This window comes from Thunnus albacares, chromosome 22 (genome assembly GCF_914725855.1).
Source record: "Thunnus albacares chromosome 22, fThuAlb1.1, whole genome shotgun sequence".
In the NCBI taxonomy this organism is placed as follows: domain Eukaryota; kingdom Metazoa; phylum Chordata; class Actinopteri; order Scombriformes; family Scombridae; genus Thunnus; species Thunnus albacares.
The window spans coordinates 16,215,714-16,236,174 of NC_058127.1; the positions used below are offsets into that span (position 1 = coordinate 16,215,714).

Consider the following 20,461-nt stretch of genomic DNA (forward strand, 5'->3'; position numbering starts at 1 on the left):
GCCAGTTTTGCATCCTAATCCCCCCGGATATTAGAGGTCTTTTACCTCTTAAACCAAAGCACTTGAGCGAAATCTTCAAGGTCCTGTTACACCAGTTTTGAGATGCAGAGGAGGGTTTTAGTGGCAGCTTTTGAGGTTTGAACTTGGATAGCCCTGGAAACATGTTTTCAGCTATCTATGCTACGTGGTAGAAAAAGGATTTTATTGTGGATTGAGATGAGATCTGAACAGTGAATCTCAATTTGTGTCACAACTTTAGCACATCAGGACCAGACAAGAAAGACTTTGTCTTTTGGTCAGTGTGGAATTGTCATACTGGGATTGTTGAAACACATATCGATCAGATTGAAACATCTAGAAGACTGAGAAAGAGCATCAATACTCTGTCAAAACAGGTGGATTTACACTGTGATACCAAAAGTAGATGACAGCTAGGAATATGTCTTGACCATAGGGTCTTGACAAGCCACAAAGGGTTATAAAACAACTGCGGATTCCAATAATTGGTACAAAAATGTCAATATGTTTTTAAAAAATAATCTGTGTGAGTTTTTGTTTTTGCCAGGAGGTTACAAGACTGATTTCACAAAAGGACATTAGTAAACAACACTGACTACTACGTTGCCATGAGAGGACCATGGAAGGCTCTTCCCCTACAGGACAGTGATGGGTGGTGGTGGTGGTGGTGGTGGGGGGGGCAGTATTTGTACTTTCCCAAGAGGATCACATCTCATTCCCAGGATGGATGACAGTTTATGAGGGAGTGCAGACAGAACGGTTGGGAAAATGGGATCTCATAGTGACAAGAAAGCTGCGAGAGACTCTGGGACAACATGTGTACAGTTATGAAGACAGATGAGCAGAATCAAAAACAGGTCCGGAACTCATAAGGCAGAAAATAAAGCATTGAGGGAAGGACTGCACAGTCTTGTTCTGACTGAAGTGCTTGAGGCAACTGTAACTGAATTATTAAATTCCTCATCAGAATTCTTTATGAGTCTTGTAAAAAGAAGGAAGAAAAATACTTGGAGTAAACATAACAAATGTGCCAACAACTATACTTTTTCCTACCAGTCTCACTGAAATTATATACATTACATCTTAGAATTAAAACAAAACTGGCTCACGTTAGCTAATGCAAATATGCAACAATTAATATGTGTAAAAAAAAACAAACTAAAAATTCAGCCTGACGTAAAACATGAAAAAAATATTGTGCAGGTTGGTAGTTAATCCCAACTCCTTCACTGCAAAGTCATCAGATCAATGTTTTCTGACCTCTATAGGTCAATCAATTGTAATACTCTCCTGTTGACCCCAAACTGCCCTTATTTGGCCTGAATGAGTGCCCAGGGAATTACAAAGCAGCTGTCCACAGTGAAACATTTTGGTCAACCATGTTTGCCAACCTCGGTCCTTCTTCTTTAAACAGCACAGGGTCATCGTGTTGCCAGGAAACACTTGAAAAGATTTTTGACCTTTTGGCTTCGTGTTGCCTGTTGCTGGGAGTCATCCATATTGCTTTAAACTAACAAGCAAATCATCAGTGTGAGAAGGTCTTTAAAGGCTGTTTGTATTTGCTTGTCCCATATAACAAATCAAATGCATCTAGAGAGCAACATAGTTATCCCAAAGATGACCAAATCATGCTACAATTTCAGTAAACTTCAAAGCTACCATGATAACCCATATTTCTCTCTGTCTCTTTCTCTGATGACTCACAAGTTGGCTGTCAAAGAGCAAAGCAAAAGTTCAAAAGCGCTCACAGGGTCAGTGCCTTCTGTAGAAAGGAAGGCCTTTGATTCCGAATATAGTCACAGAAAGGCTTCCTGGCCTGGATAGAAAGAGAAAAAGGGAGTGAAAAAAGGGGGATCAAATAGGATAGAGGTTTGTTTTGTTCTCTCCTCTCTATCTGTTGAAGGTTCCTGGCTGATGTAGCCTGCTGCTTAATCTCAGCTGGCTCAACAGCTCGGGCTGCGATAGTGTGGTCAGGAAGGGAGGCTCCCAATCCAGAAAGGCATCAAACATAGCCAGGGTGTCACAGGGCGACTCAACAGATATTAAGATAAAGCAGATATTAAGAGCAATGGATGGAGGAAGCGGCCGAGAGAATGCTGAGGGTAACAGACCATACATTTGACCACTAAACATTTATTTTGTGCGTCCGGGTGGCCCATGTGTTAATGTTATGCTTACTTTAGTGATTAATTCTACTTTATAACTCGTTATGAATTATGACCCTATCAACCAGCAGTAAGTGAAGTGAATGTGAAATACACTGATCTTCAGGGTAAAGGTTGAACTCTTGTGACTAATGATGACTAATTAGCCAATCTTTAGTTGAGCAAAAAGGAGTGTAAAGGGAGTTCATGGCAATACATCATAATAGTTGGGAAATAGATTGACATTAGCAACGGACACAGTACATGACGAGTTCCACTAGTTTGTGCTTTTGATAGGAAATGATTTCACAACCTCACTTCAAACATGGATTGCATCTGCATTAGAGACTAAATACATGGAATTTATGTTTGGTAGAGGTTTTACACGTTATTATATCTATACCTTTTTCATGATGTGGCTTCTTGAAGGCCAATGAGAGTTTTTCTGTTTTCCTTTCTTTGGGGATATTAGGATTAGGTTGCACCAGTTATTTATAAATCCATTTTGTGTGTAAAGGCCTTATATGTTTTCAGTAACTAGCTGGTTGCAAGCTAGTGATTTAAATTGGGCCGCATCATTAAAACTTAATAAATATCAGTTGCTAGGAACCAACGCTCGCACCATCCAGTCACAAGCAATCACTTATGTAGAACTCATTATTGCAAGCTGTAGCTTAACTGCCAAAGATACCGGTATTAGAGTGGAAAACAATATATTAAACTTTACTGTTTTATTTATGTATGCATACATGGAGAAATATGTGTAGTATTCATGCAGTTTAGAATGAGTGGGAAATATCTGATTATGCTAACGCTATTTGGTTAATTAGGCTAACATTATTTTCATAGCATTTTCTAATTTGATATATATAGTAATTTTTGTGACATGTATTTTTTTCCACAACATTTTGATTAAGTGTCAGGTCAGATGTGTTGACCATATCACATATTCCCTTCTCTTTGATATGCTGTATTAGCAAGCTAACGTTAATTTTGTCAGTTTAGTTAACTACACAACAGACACCTGGCAGTTATTGGGTGTAAATTTTTATTAACAACTAATCTCTACCTAAGAACTAGTTTGTGTGGTGAAACCCCATTTTAATTTTCTGATATGTAATTCTCCAAAAATTAACTTGTTTTAACAAGTCTTAAGTGTTGAACAGCTGTTGCAACAGACTCTTTCCTGGAGAATACATTCTTAAAATGTAGAAAGCTATTTTGGCTAAGTTGTAATAGTTTGCGTTTATGTTCAAGATACAACTTGAGGAGGATGACCAATAGCTACAGTGGCATCACCACAAATACTGAGAGGGAGCCAATAATTACTGGTAACTTTTCATACAAGTTAGAAGTGAAGCCAAAGGTTCACAGAGCGAGTACAGCACTAATGATTGTAGCAATTCAGATGCAATTTGTTACATCCTGTGAAATTCCCAATGAAATGGTCTGAAATAAGTCTCATGGGGTGATTTGCAATCTTTATAGCCAAAACGACATCTGATAAATAATCAGGCACTACTGTGTTTATGGTAATTAAAAATAACCCCATGAACTATGAATGGAATGCAGCCTGACCAGCCTGTAGGGTAATGTGTTCTCAGGCTGACCACTTTCTGTATTTGGATTTCTCAGATGTTTTCTGTATGATGTTTAAAGAAGCTTTCAAAGGGTGTTTCTCTAAATCTCAACTGAGTAATTTATGAGTACAGACAGCCATTGTTAATGTCTAATATTTGCATTGACGAACAAAATGCCACATCTTTTGCGGTTTGGCTACAGTGGTTCCCAAGACCAACAAAGTTTCACAGGGCTCTTGAGATTCAAAAAGTGTCTACAGCTTGGCTGACTAAGAGCTCATTCAGGACATTTGTCTCCTAAAAGTGGTGTTTTCCTGACGTATACCATAATTTCAATTTATGTAATAATCTTATCGGAATGAAGTATTTGGTGAGTCTGAAGTTGAACGCTATCATCGCATCAGCAGTGCAGAAAATCTCTTGAGAAGCACATTAGGATTGCAGCTAACCTTGACATTCATTAAGTATTTTTCCTAGACGAAACAAGATATTCATGCTATGGGACAGGCCTTATTAAGTTTTCCACAGCTTCATAAATCTCCCAACATGGAGCTCTGCATGTCTGGGAATGTAATAAGGCTGACATATTCAATCTAATGTGCTACATCCATCACAAGTACTAGCATGACTGCATAGCACACTGAGGATATCACAAACATTCATTCTTAAGTCCATCATGTTGTGTGACTTATATTCTCTTTAATATAATATATATAACATAATGTTTATGGAATTCTTCAGTCTATTTGAAGTTGTTTGAAAACTAGGAGACCTGTGCAACAAACCACAAGCCCACAAAGAAAACCCCTAATTAAACCAGAATAAATAGCTTCACAATTGTGTATATTTACTCTGTATCTGTAGCTTCCTGTCTGAGGGGCCCACTGTGTCTCTAATTCTTTTGATCCCCCATAAACCCTACTCCAGTAACCCATATCCTGTATCCTCATTTGGTAGCATGGTGACAGTTTCCCAGATACCAGACGGTATTGGTTTCCCTTCATCTTGTGGCACAGGCCCAAACCCAGTGTCTAATTTGCTAATGGATCCCCGCTGGAAGCCACTGTCTCAATTGTACAGGAGCGTAATTATTTGTGCTCAAGTAAATTAACTGAGGACAAACTTCGGGAATGAATAAATCATTGTTTTGCACTCTGCTCCCAAACTAAGGAGACCGCAGCTGATTTTTCTCTTTGTTTGCTTTCCACAAAGCCTGGATGTCATTGAACCCACGAACATGGTGGCTATAATTGCTGACAGAAGAATTTGACAAACATTGAGTAACTTCATTTGACTAATGTAAATTGATAGCTTGTTTTCTTGCTTACTTTCCAGGTGAACAATTATATGGTAATATGTACTTCTTCTATGCTTGGAATGAGGAAAAAAACAGCTGGAGCAAAATGTGATAGAAGGTTTGGTGAATGACAGCGCTTGTCTTTACCACAAAGGCTGTGTCAGCCAGTTCTCCCCTTCATGTAGGAAATGTACAATTAATAGGGCCAGGGAAAGGCCCAAAAAGGTAACATCTGTTCACGTGTAATGTACCATGTAGCTCTCAGGAATTTTGACTTAGAGCTATTACAACATAAACTGGCAGAACCTGTTCTGTACATCTAATTACTTAAAGGCCACAAACTCTAGTTTCAACATATTCCCCTGAGGGATATAAGCCATCAGTCAGTCATGTAATGATTACATTTGTTAAGACATGAAATTTGGAGAAGTTGAGAGAACTTTTTGTCTTTTTAATTGAATTGCTGACAAGGAGGTCATGCTGTCATTCACAAGGTTCTTTGGTTTAGTGGCTTGGTTCTGCCTGACAGGGAGCTTAAGCTTGCCAAAGCCTCTGGGAGGTAGAGATAAGGAAAGGCAGCATAAAACCAAATAAAGCTGCTTTGCACTTGCAGTGAGACAAAGTTACAAGTATGCTTAATGTGCCTGGATAAAGTGATTATATCTGTCTGGAACTAATGTAACACTAACAGTGTCCTTTGTGTCCAATCTTGTTATTTTGTGCATTTCATAACACGCAGTAAGACTGTCACACACCAAGAAAACATCCACAAAATCCTCCACTCATGATATGCTAGTTCCAAATAATATGAGAGATCTACGGACAAAGTGAATAATTCAAGACTTATCTAACAAGACAGCATTTCCAAAGACAAGTCCTGATGTCAGACCCCAGCCTGAGAACTACTGAAGTACTGTGTCTCATGGCCACTCACTTATTCACAAGCCAAAAAGACCAAGGTTCTCATCTTTCCTATAATGACATTCACTGTACACTGCGTCTGGAACACCAATTATCAAATGAAAGATAAGAAGCAAGTGAGATACATAAAAAAGAAAATAAACCATCAAATATTCTGTATGGCTGGCATTCCAATTCCAATTCTCTCTCATTCTTGGTCGGTGTTATTTTCAATTGACTTCATTCCAAGCATTGCGCTCAGATGATTCTCAGATTCTCATTAGCTTTAGGTAACATGATTCCTCATCTGTAATAATACTTGCAGTCCCATCCTAAATACTATCCCAAATGACCTTCCCCTGCTAATAGCTTGAGGAAGTTAAAAGCACAAAAATAAGCAGTCATTTGCCAAATTTAGAATCATCTTCTGGTTCTGTGTAGTATCAAGGGAATGTGATATGGAGTGACATAGTGAATTAATGTGGGTAATTTTCCATGCCACATTACACAGGGCACCACAAGGTCTGACTTTATTATGGAGAGATTATTCTTAACTTAAATTTACCAAATAAGGAAACCACCGTAATTGTTCACTTTCCATCTCATTAAGATTCTATAACGAGCTCAGCGAACCACTTTTGTTTCTAAAAATTGACAATTACGACTACGTGTTATTTGCATAAAGACAGTGTGAGGCAGATGCAAATCACAATATATTATTTCATTTCCACAACAAAATTATTAGCAATCAATAAAAACAGTTGTTTTTTTTTGTTCAAAAGCAGGCAGCATAAAATACAAACGTCATACAAACCAATGTGGAGTTTAAAGCTAAAACAACACACAGCAACATGTAGCTCTAATTAAACCGTTTTGACAACAGAATTAAAATGTGCCCACAAAGTAAAAACATGTGTTTCACATATGTCCACCATCAACAAATCTCCCATCTGGCGTTAACGGATTTTTAGCCTCAGGCCTAAATTATCTATAAGACAATCAAATTGCTTTGGTTTTCAGTCAAGCATCTGTGCTTTAAACGTGTACCTAATCTCTTGCGTGTATTGTAAATTCTACTATTGCTGAGTCGGGTTTAGCTTTGGAACTTCAGTCAAAACATTTCAGGAAAAAATAATTAAAAACAAACATTTATGGAAGGTGGTGCTCAGAGTTTGGCATTGAAGCAAATTGCACTTGCTGTAACACTTAAATGAGCCACTTTGCCACTTTAAACAGTTTAACCTCTTGAATCACTCAGCATGAAATGTCCAATTTTCCAAATGGCTGCTAAATCCTAATCTACTCCTTTACTTAGATCAGATGACTGTGGTTAATTTGACCCTCACCCAAAGTCCAAGCTGAAAAAAAAACTTCCAGTTCACCTTTAGTTGCTACTTTTCTTTACCCCTTCTCCACTAAATTTGAGCTAAGAAGAACTTAAACTGCAAACAAAAATGCTGAGGTATTGGATCAGAATGAGAATATTCCAGTAACCAATAACTCAACAATAAATACAATCTGTATGGACAATAGAGCACCTGTTTAAATAACCTGCATGATAACATTAAGACATTAAGAATTGTTAACATGTTTTCACTTGCATTTGGTGTGACATTACGTGGCAATGGTTTTTTGAGGTGTGTTCAATCCGCAACATAAGGAAACTGGTTTCTAGATAAAAAGTCACATGAGTCATTTTGTATGTCATGTCAGCCACCTGGCTGTCGTTTTAAAATAACAAAAAATGTGGAGCATGTGAGAAAAAAATAATCTGACAGCTGTGTGTTAATTTGTCAAAGTGAAGAGCACTTTTTTAAAAAATCTTTCTTCACAAAATATCTCAGTAGTCTCTGTAACCACTGTCTTCAGCTTATCATCATTATCCAAAGCAGTAGTATTCATCTGATTCCACCCTGAGTTTCAGTGGCGTTTTGCTGAAAGCGTCGCCGTCAATCACTGTTTTATCCACAAAACAGTCAAGGTCCGTAGGTGAGGGGTTGTCCGGGAGATCCTCTGCGAGCGTGTCCAGGTAACTACCGACGGACAAACCATCTAGCCCGTCGCTGTTGCCATCATTCAAGCTGTTGAGGCTGCCTCGCAGGGAAGTACCGTCCTGGCTGTCTGACAGGCTGTACAAGCTGCCCGTCAGGCTGCCCTCCTGGCTGGCCACGCCTCCTTTGTCTTCTATCATCCAGCGGATGGACTCTATGCCCTCGTTGATTGACATGAGCTGCTGCATCAGCTTCACATCAATGGCTCGCAGGTGTGCCTGTGTGTTAGGGAAATAAACATCCATGTCAGATCGTGGTGTTTAAAGATGATCACACATTTAAAAAGAGAGTAGTTACACATTTTGAGAACTAGACATTTTACGGAGAGTTTAGTACCAGACTATATCTTGGCTGCCGTGCAATCAGCGGAGACTCCAGGAAGGCAACACACCCAGCCAAGAAATAGCAAAGCGGCTGCTGGCTCTAGCCTTGTATATTCAGTGGACAAACAGGAGAGTGGTGTCAATCTTCTCAGCTAATTATTGGCAGGAACCAACGTGTATTTACCAAAATATGTAACTGTAACACAGCTACAACGTGATAGTGTGCCCTCATAAGTAGAATGGAAGTCAATGTAATACAAAACCAGTACCGTTATCATTGCTAGCTATTGTTAGCATCGAGGTTCATAGTTCATTCTTGACCTTGGACACAGCAGATGTGAAAACAGTTTCATCACAAGGTCCATTTAGTAGCTGTTCTGGTGCTTTCATGCCCCAGAACAGCTATTAAAAGCAAACCATGCCTGTTTCTCCTCTGTTTTCTTTCACTAATATTATAACTTTTGTACTTCATGTGTTCATCTTTTACTCTTGTGTTTTTTGTTAAGTGTGTGTGTTTTTTTTTATTCTGTCTGTCTCGCCCTGTGTCGTCTTGTTGTTTTTATTGCTACTGCTGCAGAACCAATTACACCTCAGGGACAAATAAAAGGTCTTGAACTTGAACTTTCGATCACAGCGCGTGTAATTCATCAGGAGATTAAACCTCTGTTTTTAAACTAACACAGACAGGAAGTCCTTGAATTACTCAGGAAAGAAAATGGAAAGTTGAACATCTGCTATTCCATGACAACTCCATCTGCTGATGAAGATCATGTGATATAATCGAAAGCAGCACAACGGCTACTAAAATGGAGCTTGTGGTGAGTTTTTTTTCTTCTTCTTCTCTCTCTCTACAATTGTTAGCATTCTTTTGTTCTCTCATGGTCAGAACACTATGTGCTATTTTGCTTAGACTATCAGACCTTCTTGTGAACAAAAGAAACTTAACTATGTGGAAAAAAAAACGACTTGTACTGCTCATGTAACAACACGGTCAGGAAACAGCACTCAGGATTTTGAATTATACGTCTACTAAACACAGTATGGCCATTGATTTAACTCCCTGCCACAACAGCCATACCATTGATCGAGGGTGGAAGTGGACAGCCTATGGAGTCATTCAAAGGGACTTCCCTGTGTCGAGCTGGTGACAAACAGCCAGTCAGGATGAAAAATGGTAAAAGGACAGCTGTATAAGCCTGTCACAATCAAAATGCATTGAGGCAGATGAAGGCAGACAGGGCTGGTACAGTGTTCCTGACAGCTGGCTTGATAAAACAGCCTTTCTTTGGAGTGGATTTGCAGCCAGCCTTCATTTAGCTCATACTGCTGCCAGTGTATTTGTTTTGGGAGGATAACCACCCGCTTTATACACACACACACACACACACACACACACACACACATACATACGGAGACCGAGCAGATGGAGTCATATTAGAATTTTAGTCCAAACAGCTATCTTGTGTAAATAAGATGGCACCAGTGGGTCGGTATCACAAAATGAGTTTAGGAAACACAATTAGTGCTGCATGATTTTGTCTGTACTGGGTAGTCATACTGAACCTGCAACAACATGTTTAATTTATCATATGAAACTAATAAGAGCTGGTCCCTTAACTTTCAGAGAATGGCACCATTCAGGGTTCATTTGCTTATTTAAACAGGCTGTAGATTATTGCAGCCTCTCAAATAATGTGTGTGTGTACCAGACTCGCGCGCACCAAAACAGAGCAGTCTGATTGGATTAGTGATTGAGCCGGGTAGGGAACCATACAAAACAGGGAAACCCAAGACGGCCCGAATATGAAAAGAAGATACCTGAGAAAGACATCAATAATGGAATTACACTCTATTATTTAAAGAAAAACAAATTAGGTTTTTTTTTTCTCATATCAGCACATTGACAGGCTGTATAATAGTTGGTGAATTTGAGAAGTGGGTGTAAAACAAGACAAACAAGGCAAAGGTTGTTACCATTAACATGCGCCAGTTACAGGTCTCATTGGCTCTGTCACATCAATGTAAAACTGAAGCTAATCAACACAAAGTCTCTGGTGATGGGTCAGTCTGCTGGCTACCATACAGCCGGAATACAGTCCGCAAAACTCGGTCAACTTGGCCATCTGCTCAGGAATCTTAATACCTTTTGTGACCTTTCTTAAATAGGGGGGAGGAGGGGGAGGTTGCTGGGACTCGGGGTCAAACAAGGCTTCAGTTTTAAAAAATAAAGTGTGGTATTTTGAGCACTTTAAATAGTGTGTGTTGGCAGATAAAACTATCACGACAAGGTAACGCCACAGAGCACCGGGCAGTTTGAATCACAAGAGGGAGGATCATTCCCTGAGGTGAGGAGGGTTCACCAACAAAAGGTCTGCTCTGACTGTGGTGTGTGCAGGTGTGAATGGCTCACACGTACTGACCGGTTTCACGGTGCTTTCTCAGACAATGAGACACAACACCCATTTCTTCAACAACCACATGTTGATACGTGGACCGGTTTTGTATGAAGTGGAGGCATTTCCTGAGTTTCCAAAGCAACGCTAATACAGTTGAGTAAGCATATAGAGGCTATCAAATCCAGTTTACCTGACATGAAACTATTGCAAATGAATGTATAATCATATTCGAGGCTTTTTTAAAAAAAATTAATTCAAATGTTTGCGGATAAACAAGCAGCTTAGACACATGTACAGTTAAGAATAAGTGAATACGTGCTTGAAATAAGTTGGTAACTTTGAATTAGGAGGCTGAAACATACTTAATGCAACACTATAACTATGTCCTAGCTATAGAATGTGGTTTATAGATTTATGGCTCTATGACAACTGGCACCTCTTCTTTAAAAACAGCTGCTACTTTCCCAGACTGCTCATTCAGTTTAAAATAATACAGAAAGAGACACTTACCATTTCTTGTTTCAGGAATAGCATTTTGCTCTCCAGTCTTTTCAAGTCCGCAGAATTGGCACGAAGTTTGCCATTCACTAAATGCGGCGCTGCCGCCGCCTTCTCGTGCCTGTCGTGATGTTTTCCTCCAACAAGAGAACGGATGAGACTATCTGGGACTTTCCGACCCAACTTTGTCTCAATGTCCTTCAACTCAGGCAAGACGTTGTTGTCCTCGTCCATGGCGGACTGTCACAAGAGATTATATGTAATGATTTGAGGCAGGCAGAAGAGCTAATTACAGGGCTGCGACCTCGGAGATATTCCCAAATGATTCGTTGGGGGAGACAAGCACGAGCTATATCCAGTGAGGAGTTGTTGCAAAGCGGCAAAAAAGTAGCAGCACGCGCCGTCTCCTCACAACTTTATTCAACTAGCTCGGAGAATGAACTGCAGAGCCATAAACACTTTAACCGCTGTTACACCAACAGACCTCCCATTGAAGCTTCTGACCAGTAGTGAGACGGTTTAACGACAACGTGCTCTCCATAGACCCTCCCACAGGGGAGCTTCCTCTGAAACCAGACACCAGACAGGTGAGGTGACGCCGGGCTGTTGTGGAAAAAAAAATTTGCCTGTGCACTTGGGAACACATTTTTCAGGAGAGAAATTTGGAACACGGGGATTCCAACCATCGAGACAAATATGTCTAGACCCAATATTTTCCAAAATGTATTCATAATGTGTACTACAGGCTGTTAAATCGGGTATGTGTGTCTGCACATTATAAAAAAAATACATGAAAAATCATGAAGAGACAGTTGCACGTGTCATTACATTACAATATATTGCAATTTGATGAGTGAATAAATATATTTCTCATATGTTTTTAGATGTTTTAATCACACATGTGTGTCAGTGCATAGTAGACATCTGGTGTCAGTGTAAAGTCCAGCAGACCACAACAGAACATTTAATCAATTAAATAATTTGGCAAACACCCAGATCCAACATTTTTGGAACACTTAAAAAAGTAAAAACAGAAAAAGCTTTAATGACCTTTTCACATCAATTCAGTTAAAAAAAAAAAGACAGAAAAAGAAAAAGAAAGCTGTAAGAATACACAGATCAGTTAGATCTCAGGATTACAACCTGTTGACACTCTGGATGACTGTGGCTGCATATCTTCTAAATTACCACCCCTGTTGTTTTTCTTTTATTTTCTCTTAAGTTTTCACTAATTTACAACTCAATATTTTAGATTATGGGGATTAATTTATCTAAATACATAATAAAAATCAACTAAAAGCATATATGCTTAAGATTGAACTATTGCACCCCCTTGTGGGCATTAAGGCTCTATTAGACATGGGCAGTGTATTTTATAGCTGTTCAATAATAGCAGAAAAACAGACAGTGATGTTACCTATAAACAAGGTAGAATTGGTAGATTGTCACTTCATGTTTTGCCTGATTTGCATCTTTTACCTTATTTTACTTTAAATGTATTCACAAAGTTACAGAACATCCTTAATCTCTTGTCAGAATCTGAATGCTTCATACTTGATCACCTCTGAAGTGAATCATCAAATATTTAACAGACTTACATAACTCTGCTGACACTGGAACGTCATTTTAAAAGACTGACAAGAATCGGAGTTTAGCACCACCTGGTGGCATCACTATCACGCCAACAATTGGTTTGTTCATGTTCAGTTTATTTGAACACATTTTCCATTTTCAAATTTTCCCGAAACCTGAAAATTGTGAAGATATGATCCTGACAATTTTTGCAAAGCTGCACCATCAAAGGGTACTGCATATATATTTTTTTTACGTTTCCATCACAAAATGGATACTTGGAATACTTAGATGAGTGCCTTATGTTCATTGGTGAAATGTAAAAGTAAATTGTTCATGTCCGTACTGTTTGTAGGGAAAAAAAAACTGTACCAGCTTTTGATATAGGGACATGAATGTAACCAAAAGATTACTTTCTATCACCTTGTAGCATTCAATGATCTACACATGTTCTTTAGTGAGAACAGATTCAGGCTTTACCAAATTGCATAGCTGTAGTCACTGTAAAAGTAAAGAGAAGCAGCACGTAGGTGAGGCTGGATGTTTGAATGTTGATCTTAGACTACAGATTGGCTTTTGTCATCGTCGTAGCGCTGGTACTGATCCCCGAGCAGAGGCTGGTGGCCTTCCATATTGTACGATCTGGCACGCACGGCACATGTGGTGGCAGCGAAAATGACTGCAACGATCACAAGGGCAGCAACTATTGCCATGGTGATGATTTCAGTCAGAGTGAAAGCTTGACCTAGAAAGGACAAAGTGGATGATTATTACCCACGTCATCTATGTTTTTAATCAAAGGCAATGTTAGAAGACGGCAAAAAAATGTGTCAGTACTAGAACAAATTCAAAATGTATACCTGGCCATTCAGCTTCATAAGAATAACCAAGATTTTCAGGGGCGGCCACAAACATCTCAGCGTTAGTAACTGGGGGCCAGAAAGGCACCATGTTGTAGCCCCTGTTATGACCAATAGGGGCGTTTTCTTCTGGATACACAGGTGATTCTGTCAAGAAATATTTCACGTTAGACGAAATGCTAATCATGCTAACAATAAAGAAATAAAGCAAATGCAGGTATTATATAGTAAACGACAAAAGCAAGATTTTGTTGCTAAAAGACCTGGACCGTGTCTCCTCAACCATTCATCAAATATGGCATCAGTGTAGGTGTGGAGCAGGACAAAGATGGGGTCGTTGGGTGAGAGGTGGGTCTGTCCTCCAGTCCCATTCAAGAACAGATGGGCCAGGTTGTGCAGGCTCCTTACAACGGGGTCATAGTTTCCCTGGGGGGCACTATAACCTGCCGAAACAATACGTAAAAGCTTAAGAAAATGTCAAATGACACAGAATGTCATACCTTTGTAGTTTAGACCAAATAAAAAACGGTGAAACATAACCAAGACATGGCCAGAAACACACACTTACCTTCAATTGTGTTTCTGAAGCTTTCAGAAGAGGTGGAGTAGTAGGGTGGTGTGTCAAAAGCGTTAACCTGCAGACAGTCTGCCACATCCTGAGGCTCAGGGAGACGTTGGACCATTGGCCTGTTGACGTTTCCTGCTGGGTTCCTTCTAATGGGAGAAGTCTCAGTGCCTGGACGGAGACAGGGAAGGAAATTAATTAACAACAACCGGATATATTTCCCTGCACTTAAAGAATAAAGAGGATCTCTGTGAGATCAGTAGAGTTTTTGTCATGGTGAGGAACAAAAGTCTTACTGTTGCAGATGGTTCCCAGTGTGTCATAGTCATTTACACTCTCACAGACGACTCTCCACTGGGAGAAGATAGAGTTGGGGCTCAGCGAGTTCATGTCAAAGCTGCTCCTGGCTCCCATCAGGTCATCTGTGCAGATGTCACATGTGTTTCCACCAATGGCAAAGTTCCAGTAGGGCAGGGCGAAGGAGGGGTCTTGGAGCATGTCCTGGTTGTTTGATATAAAAAAGAAAGAAATGAAGGCTGAGTTTGTAAATGTGAACACCACAACTAGAAACCAGAGCACTATGATTTCAACCTGCAATGCAAGCAAACAGCATTTTCTGGAATGTATTAGAGGCAGATGTGTGGAGTTATCAGCCAAAAATGTATTCCTAACCACTTAGGTAACATCAAAGTATCCATAAAGCCTTATTTAGTAATGGTGTCATAATGTGCAGAACAAATTGACTATGATTTGCTTTAAAGACAGTCTATAACAATATCTATTCACCGTGCATGAATAAATTTGCAATGAATAGAAATTGGTTTTTTAACAGTCTTTGTGAAATCAATTTTAGAGTCTATAATGTATATTATCTCAGTATGAAAACACATTGAGAATTTACTAGAAAACACTAAACTTTCTTTTTCAGAAGTACATATGTATGAGGCACCCTCGCTTTTCCACAACTTAAAAAAATGTCTAGTGCACATACTAATATTAGTTAGGAACCTGAGAAGAGACAGTGGACAGTTGTGAATAACTTTCTACTTGACATGTCTGAATTTTTCCTTTGAAAAACCCTAAAACTCTAACATACACTTTTTACACATTGATGGATCCGTACTGCTGTAATTCTAATAAAACCTGCCATAAACAAACAGCAACAGGGTGAGCTGTTTTCCTTAAGCCACATATTTTCCCTCACCAATTCCTGAGCAAAAATAATCCACTGTGTTCTTAAACACATCTAATTTATGTAGAACAATTAGTTGAGCCAACTCCTAGTCATCTTGGTTGATCATCCAGATCCTGACTTGCAAAACTGTGGCCATCAATGTGAGTATTTAACAGAATAGAGAGACTAATTAGGGAAAACTAGTGAAGCATAAACTTTCTCAGGAATTTCTCATCAAGAGTCCAACATGCAGTCAGTGTATTCAACAAGGCTCAATGTCTATGCTTGCAATTGTGTATTCAAAAAGAAAGCCTGCGTAATTGTGAACCACTGGACAGATCTAATTATTTATCCTGCTCAATACTGTTGTCGTTTTCTGAATGCCATCTATTGTGTGCTGGTCAAATCGAATCTCTGCCTATAAAACACTTAAAATCCCATTCTGCACGGTGCTCGCCTATGAAGCCATGAAATTGCGTCGTCAATTATGATTACCTCGCCAATACAGTTGTGGGGAAACGCATTACGTAAAATAAACAAGCAGGGGAACTGACAGCTAGGTTGAAGTGGATTATTAGTCGGTGATATATTGGTAAATGGCGATTACCCTCAGGGCAACTAACTATTGTTTATGCAATTACAGCGCTGTTACTCTAAATTGCCACCTCTTTATACAGTATCTCACCTGCATGTCTCGCTCCAGTTGCAACAGGTGGTACCTGTGCCAAGTGACGAAACCGGGCCCCTCGTGTGAGAAGTCCACTCCTCCAAAACTGGCCTGCCCAGCCCCCAGAAACGTCTTGCTGACAGAGTAATAATGCGTCCAAACGAAGTAATTGTAGATGGTGATGTTTTCGAACTGCATGGTGTTCCCGTCAGGCCCGAAGATCTCCGGATAGCGCCGACTAGCTATCACCAGGTCGGGGTGCACCGTGCGCTTGGCCTGATCCAGCGCGTTCACGAACGCACGCTTCTCGTCCGCACTGAGCTGCATCACGTTTCTCCTTACTGGGGGATTAGTAGAGAGAGAGAAAAATGTGGATTAACGCAATCAGTCATGCGTTAATTGGGGATCAGTTTTTTTAATGAGTGAGAAAAAACGAGTACAGAAAATATGCGGAACAGGCAGATTTTTTGACCGTTTTGATCATTTCATCATGTAATCAAATGTCTTTATCTAAGTAGTTGGTGTTTAACTAGGCCAAACTCATTTTGGAAGTGCTTTCATGGGCCTCTAATCTGAGTTCATTTTGCTAAAATAATCTGTCGGGTAGATATAGATAGATCAATATTAAATGGGCCATTATGCGCTCATCTGGGTCGACGGGGTGTCATAAAGGAGTGCTTAAGTGCCAATGAGCGATGGCACTAAATCCCTAAAAGCTCAGATCTGCTAGCTGACTGTCTAACCTCATATTAGGAGCTTGAATCAATAATCCATGACATTATTAATAAAATATTTCCCCAGACTCCCAGGAGGACGCGCACTTACCAACAGAAACTCTCTGGTCACAGTTGGCCCCAGTCCATCCGTGTCTGCAGCGTCCGCAGTTATAACCACTGAAGTTTCCATTACACTGACATGTGCGGTTGAAGAAACGGACTGGCCATCGTTCCCGGTCATCCCGTCCGTCGTGCGGGTACTGAGGGCCGTGTGGGCGCGCATCCACCGATATGGATACACACTGTCCGCGCCCCGTACTGGAGCCACATGGATCGTTGTTCAGGCCGGAAGGTGACGGACAACACTGTCCACTCCTGAGTCCCTCGGGTGTTACGCACTCTCTGGGGAACTGAGCGCTCACTGCCACCGCGCCAACAAGCACCAAAAAGCAACACTGCCACATTATCCAAAACGGTTGTCAAACTTTACGCACGATTTGGAGTCAGTTTTACCAACTGAATATTTATCTGCAAGTATTCACTTAAACTAAGCTGTTATTCCAAGTAAACGTACATCACTTAAAGACACCAGGAATGACTGTTTCTGTCAACTGAGTGTGTACAAAACGCCCCCTCCCATGCACCCAGGCCCCTGCTTCTATTTCCCCCCAAACAAGAAAACCTCCGACCTTAAATACCGGATTAGCGCATGACTACCCGGATTTTCTGACTCCCGCGTGATTCCATCACATAACATCATATTTCCTACTGGGGATGGAGGGAAAGAAAGGTAGTGTGATCCGGTCATGCACAGTATTATTCTTCTAAAAGCCTACTGGACTTCTGAAGTGGGCTGAATAAATCCAACATTTAAAAAAACACGTTTAATGAATTACAGAATTGTTTCAGTTTAAACCACAAATTATGATGAATGAGGAGGGCTACAGAGCTTTAATGCTTTCACGTTTACTGTAACGCCTTTATGAGCACTGTATGAAAATTAATTTGCTGTAGAGTAATAGTCTTTTATAAATGTCGCCCCTGGCACACATGTTTATGGAAAAGAAAACAACTTGGTGCAGCAAGCAGGCTCAGAAATATATTGCTCTTGTGAATATTATCTGCTTGTAAACTCTCACTTTTATTCATTACTTAAAATGTAATAGCACCATATTGGCAAAAAATGTGTTATTTTGAATATCCTGGCTGTCTCTGTGTATTAAAGGCATTTGTCCCACAGTATAAAATGCCAGAATCTAATCTTGAATAAGCCCCAGAGATTCATGTGTTTGTTAAAGTGATCATATTTCAGGTCATTTGACTTCTCAGGAAAGCCTCTCTCTGTAGGCTGCTCGTGCTGCCATGAGACATGAAGGCATGAAGGACATTTATTCATGAGTTCTTTTAGGAATGCAGATTTCCTTCTATGATTTTTGTATGTCCTAATGTAGTATTCCATCACACACTATTTGTGTTAATGTATTTGAACTGTACCATTGTCTTTTATTGCTTTATATTTGATTTGCAGCAAATGAAGTTTGTAAGATGATAAAGATCAAATGTGTGTTTTGGTACTTTTGATCCCTGGAGGCTTTCCCCCCCTGTGTGTCTACACCCACAGTGCTGGATGGAAATAACAATGAATTTCAGTCATTTTGACTCTGCTTACCATGGTGAAAAAGCTGGTGAAAGATGTTTTATGAATCCTATTAATCATATTTAAAAAGACTGAGAGTGGCTTGTAGTTATTACGTAATCATTAGCCTTGACCAGTTGTAATATTTCAGGAAGCAGACACATTTTAAAGACATTAACGTTATCCAAAAGACACTCACTTTAAAGGGGTATTCCAGCTATTCAGTATTGCACTTTTATGAAATTGGGAGACATGCATAAGACAGATTTAAAATAATATAAAGAATAAAAATAAGAATATCCCAATTTTAAGTTGCTACTAATATGGGTCAAGCTCCAAAAACTGCAGATCCTACACTTCCCATGATGCAACTCAACAGTGTCATATCTTATAACTCGTTCACATCATATGAGATGGATGGCATAGATTAAAGATTCAAAAGTTTACTTGTGACTCATGATAACTCAAGATGGTGGTGTCGATAGGGTCACTGTGTACTGAAAATATAACATTATATCCATTAAAATTGGGTTGAATTACTTTGATCAACAGAATTTGGCTGGTGTGAGGTATCCATGTCTGTCTGGTTTTCAGGCATTTCCATATTATAAAGCTCCAAGTGGGATATATCGGAGCTTTCAGAAAAATCACTTTTTGAGTCATAGCTATGACTTGGAAGTTGACGTGATGATATCATCAGGATTATTTTCTCAGACTCGACAAAGCTGCCATAAGTTGCTGAGTAGTACTCTTCATGATTAGTATATTCATCTGTACAATTTAAAAAAGGTATCATCTGTATCCAGCTAAAATAAGACTTCACAAGATGCTAATTCAGTGTGATAAATTTCAGGTGAAGGCGGAGTCAGCAAGTATAAAAATGTGTTTAATTACTGTGACTTATAGCACTATGAACAAACTTACCCCTGCTCCTCTGCTTTCCTGCTTACCTTTTTTATGAACTGCCTGTGCAGCATTCATTTGAATTCTCCCTCCGGTTGCCCCTCCAGCATCTGCATCTGTTTGTTTACTCGCCTCACTGTTCTGCAGGTGACAGAGTCGGGGGTGAAAACAAAAACCTTTGATTAATTTAACCTCAATCCTACCGACTGGGGTACCCGCAGACCCCACAGGTATACTTTTGTCATATCTCACAGGTGCTTTATTAGATCATTCCAATTTTTCATGACTTTGTCAATCAATTTGTTCCTACTGACTTCATAACATTGTTTTCTGTATCTGTTTTAATTAGTGCTTTTTAAAAATACCAATGTATTGGGCTCCAGGGGGACCCTAGTCAAAAGCACTCATTTCCACCTATGCAGTTTTAATAGATGGAATTATTTATTGAGGTCATGTTTGCCATGGGTGCTAATTTGAAGTATCACATGCTATCAGGGGAGGTAGAGGCACTCTGTCATTTGGAAGGCTTTGTGGAAAGATTATACTTAGGATAGGGATAAAAGCTGCAAATTGTATTACAAAAGAATATTTATTTGCATTTCATACAATATGTAAATGAACTGTAACCTTCCTAAAATAATAAGAATCTGTTTTTTTTTCAGATGACCTTAACTACATAACTAATAATGAGAAGTTATAAATTAACATTTTGCTCTGATCGTTGTTTCTTACAGTAGTTTATTCTTGGGGTCCCCTAGGACCCCAGTCTGCAATCCTTATACGTTAAATATGTTGGTAGGATGAGCTGATGATACTAGTGGCAAAATCTTGATTATTTGTGTATGCTGCTACCAAAACCTCACAGCATTTTTGGGATAGGAAAAAATGATTGGTTGATGTTGTTGACAAAACCTACAGTGATAACCCCAAGGAGTTGGAATCTAGGGCAGGATCTGCAAGGCAGGTTCTTTCTAAAGCATCCAAAGCCTTACACATTCTTCCCATAATTTACTGCAAAACTTTTAAGCTGGGCTGCAGATAGGGCACTGGATATACTACAAACTATAGTTGTTTGGTTGCACTTATTCTTGGATATCATTTTAGAATAACTAGGACATGTATATCAGCTATCCTCAAGGGGATCAACACCCACTAATTAGC

General features: G+C 39.6%; 2 protein-coding genes across 2 annotated transcripts; both read right to left on the bottom strand.

The window, feature by feature from the left end:
• Window positions 1-6,639: 6,639 nt before the first annotated feature.
• Window positions 6,640-11,650, bottom strand: LOC122973924 (leucine rich adaptor protein 1-like). Its single transcript, XM_044341723.1, has 2 exons — window positions 11,220-11,650; window positions 6,640-8,208 (listed from the first exon to the last, which is right to left on the bottom strand). Exons 1-2 carry the CDS (start codon window positions 11,439-11,441, stop codon window positions 7,819-7,821), a joined length of 612 nt encoding a protein of 203 aa, XP_044197658.1. The 5' UTR covers window positions 11,442-11,650; the 3' UTR covers window positions 6,640-7,818.
• Window positions 11,651-11,972: 322 nt separating this feature from the next.
• LOC122973923 (5,6-dihydroxyindole-2-carboxylic acid oxidase-like) lies at window positions 11,973-17,429 on the bottom strand. Its single transcript, XM_044341722.1, has 7 exons — window positions 16,871-17,429; window positions 16,064-16,386; window positions 14,501-14,705; window positions 14,208-14,375; window positions 13,903-14,082; window positions 13,640-13,786; window positions 11,973-13,524 (listed from the first exon to the last, which is right to left on the bottom strand). The coding sequence occupies exons 1-7, from the start codon at window positions 17,223-17,225 to the stop codon at window positions 13,337-13,339; spliced, it is 1,566 nt and encodes a 521-aa protein (XP_044197657.1). The 5' UTR covers window positions 17,226-17,429; the 3' UTR covers window positions 11,973-13,336.
• Between the last annotated feature and the right edge of the window lie 3,032 nt (window positions 17,430-20,461).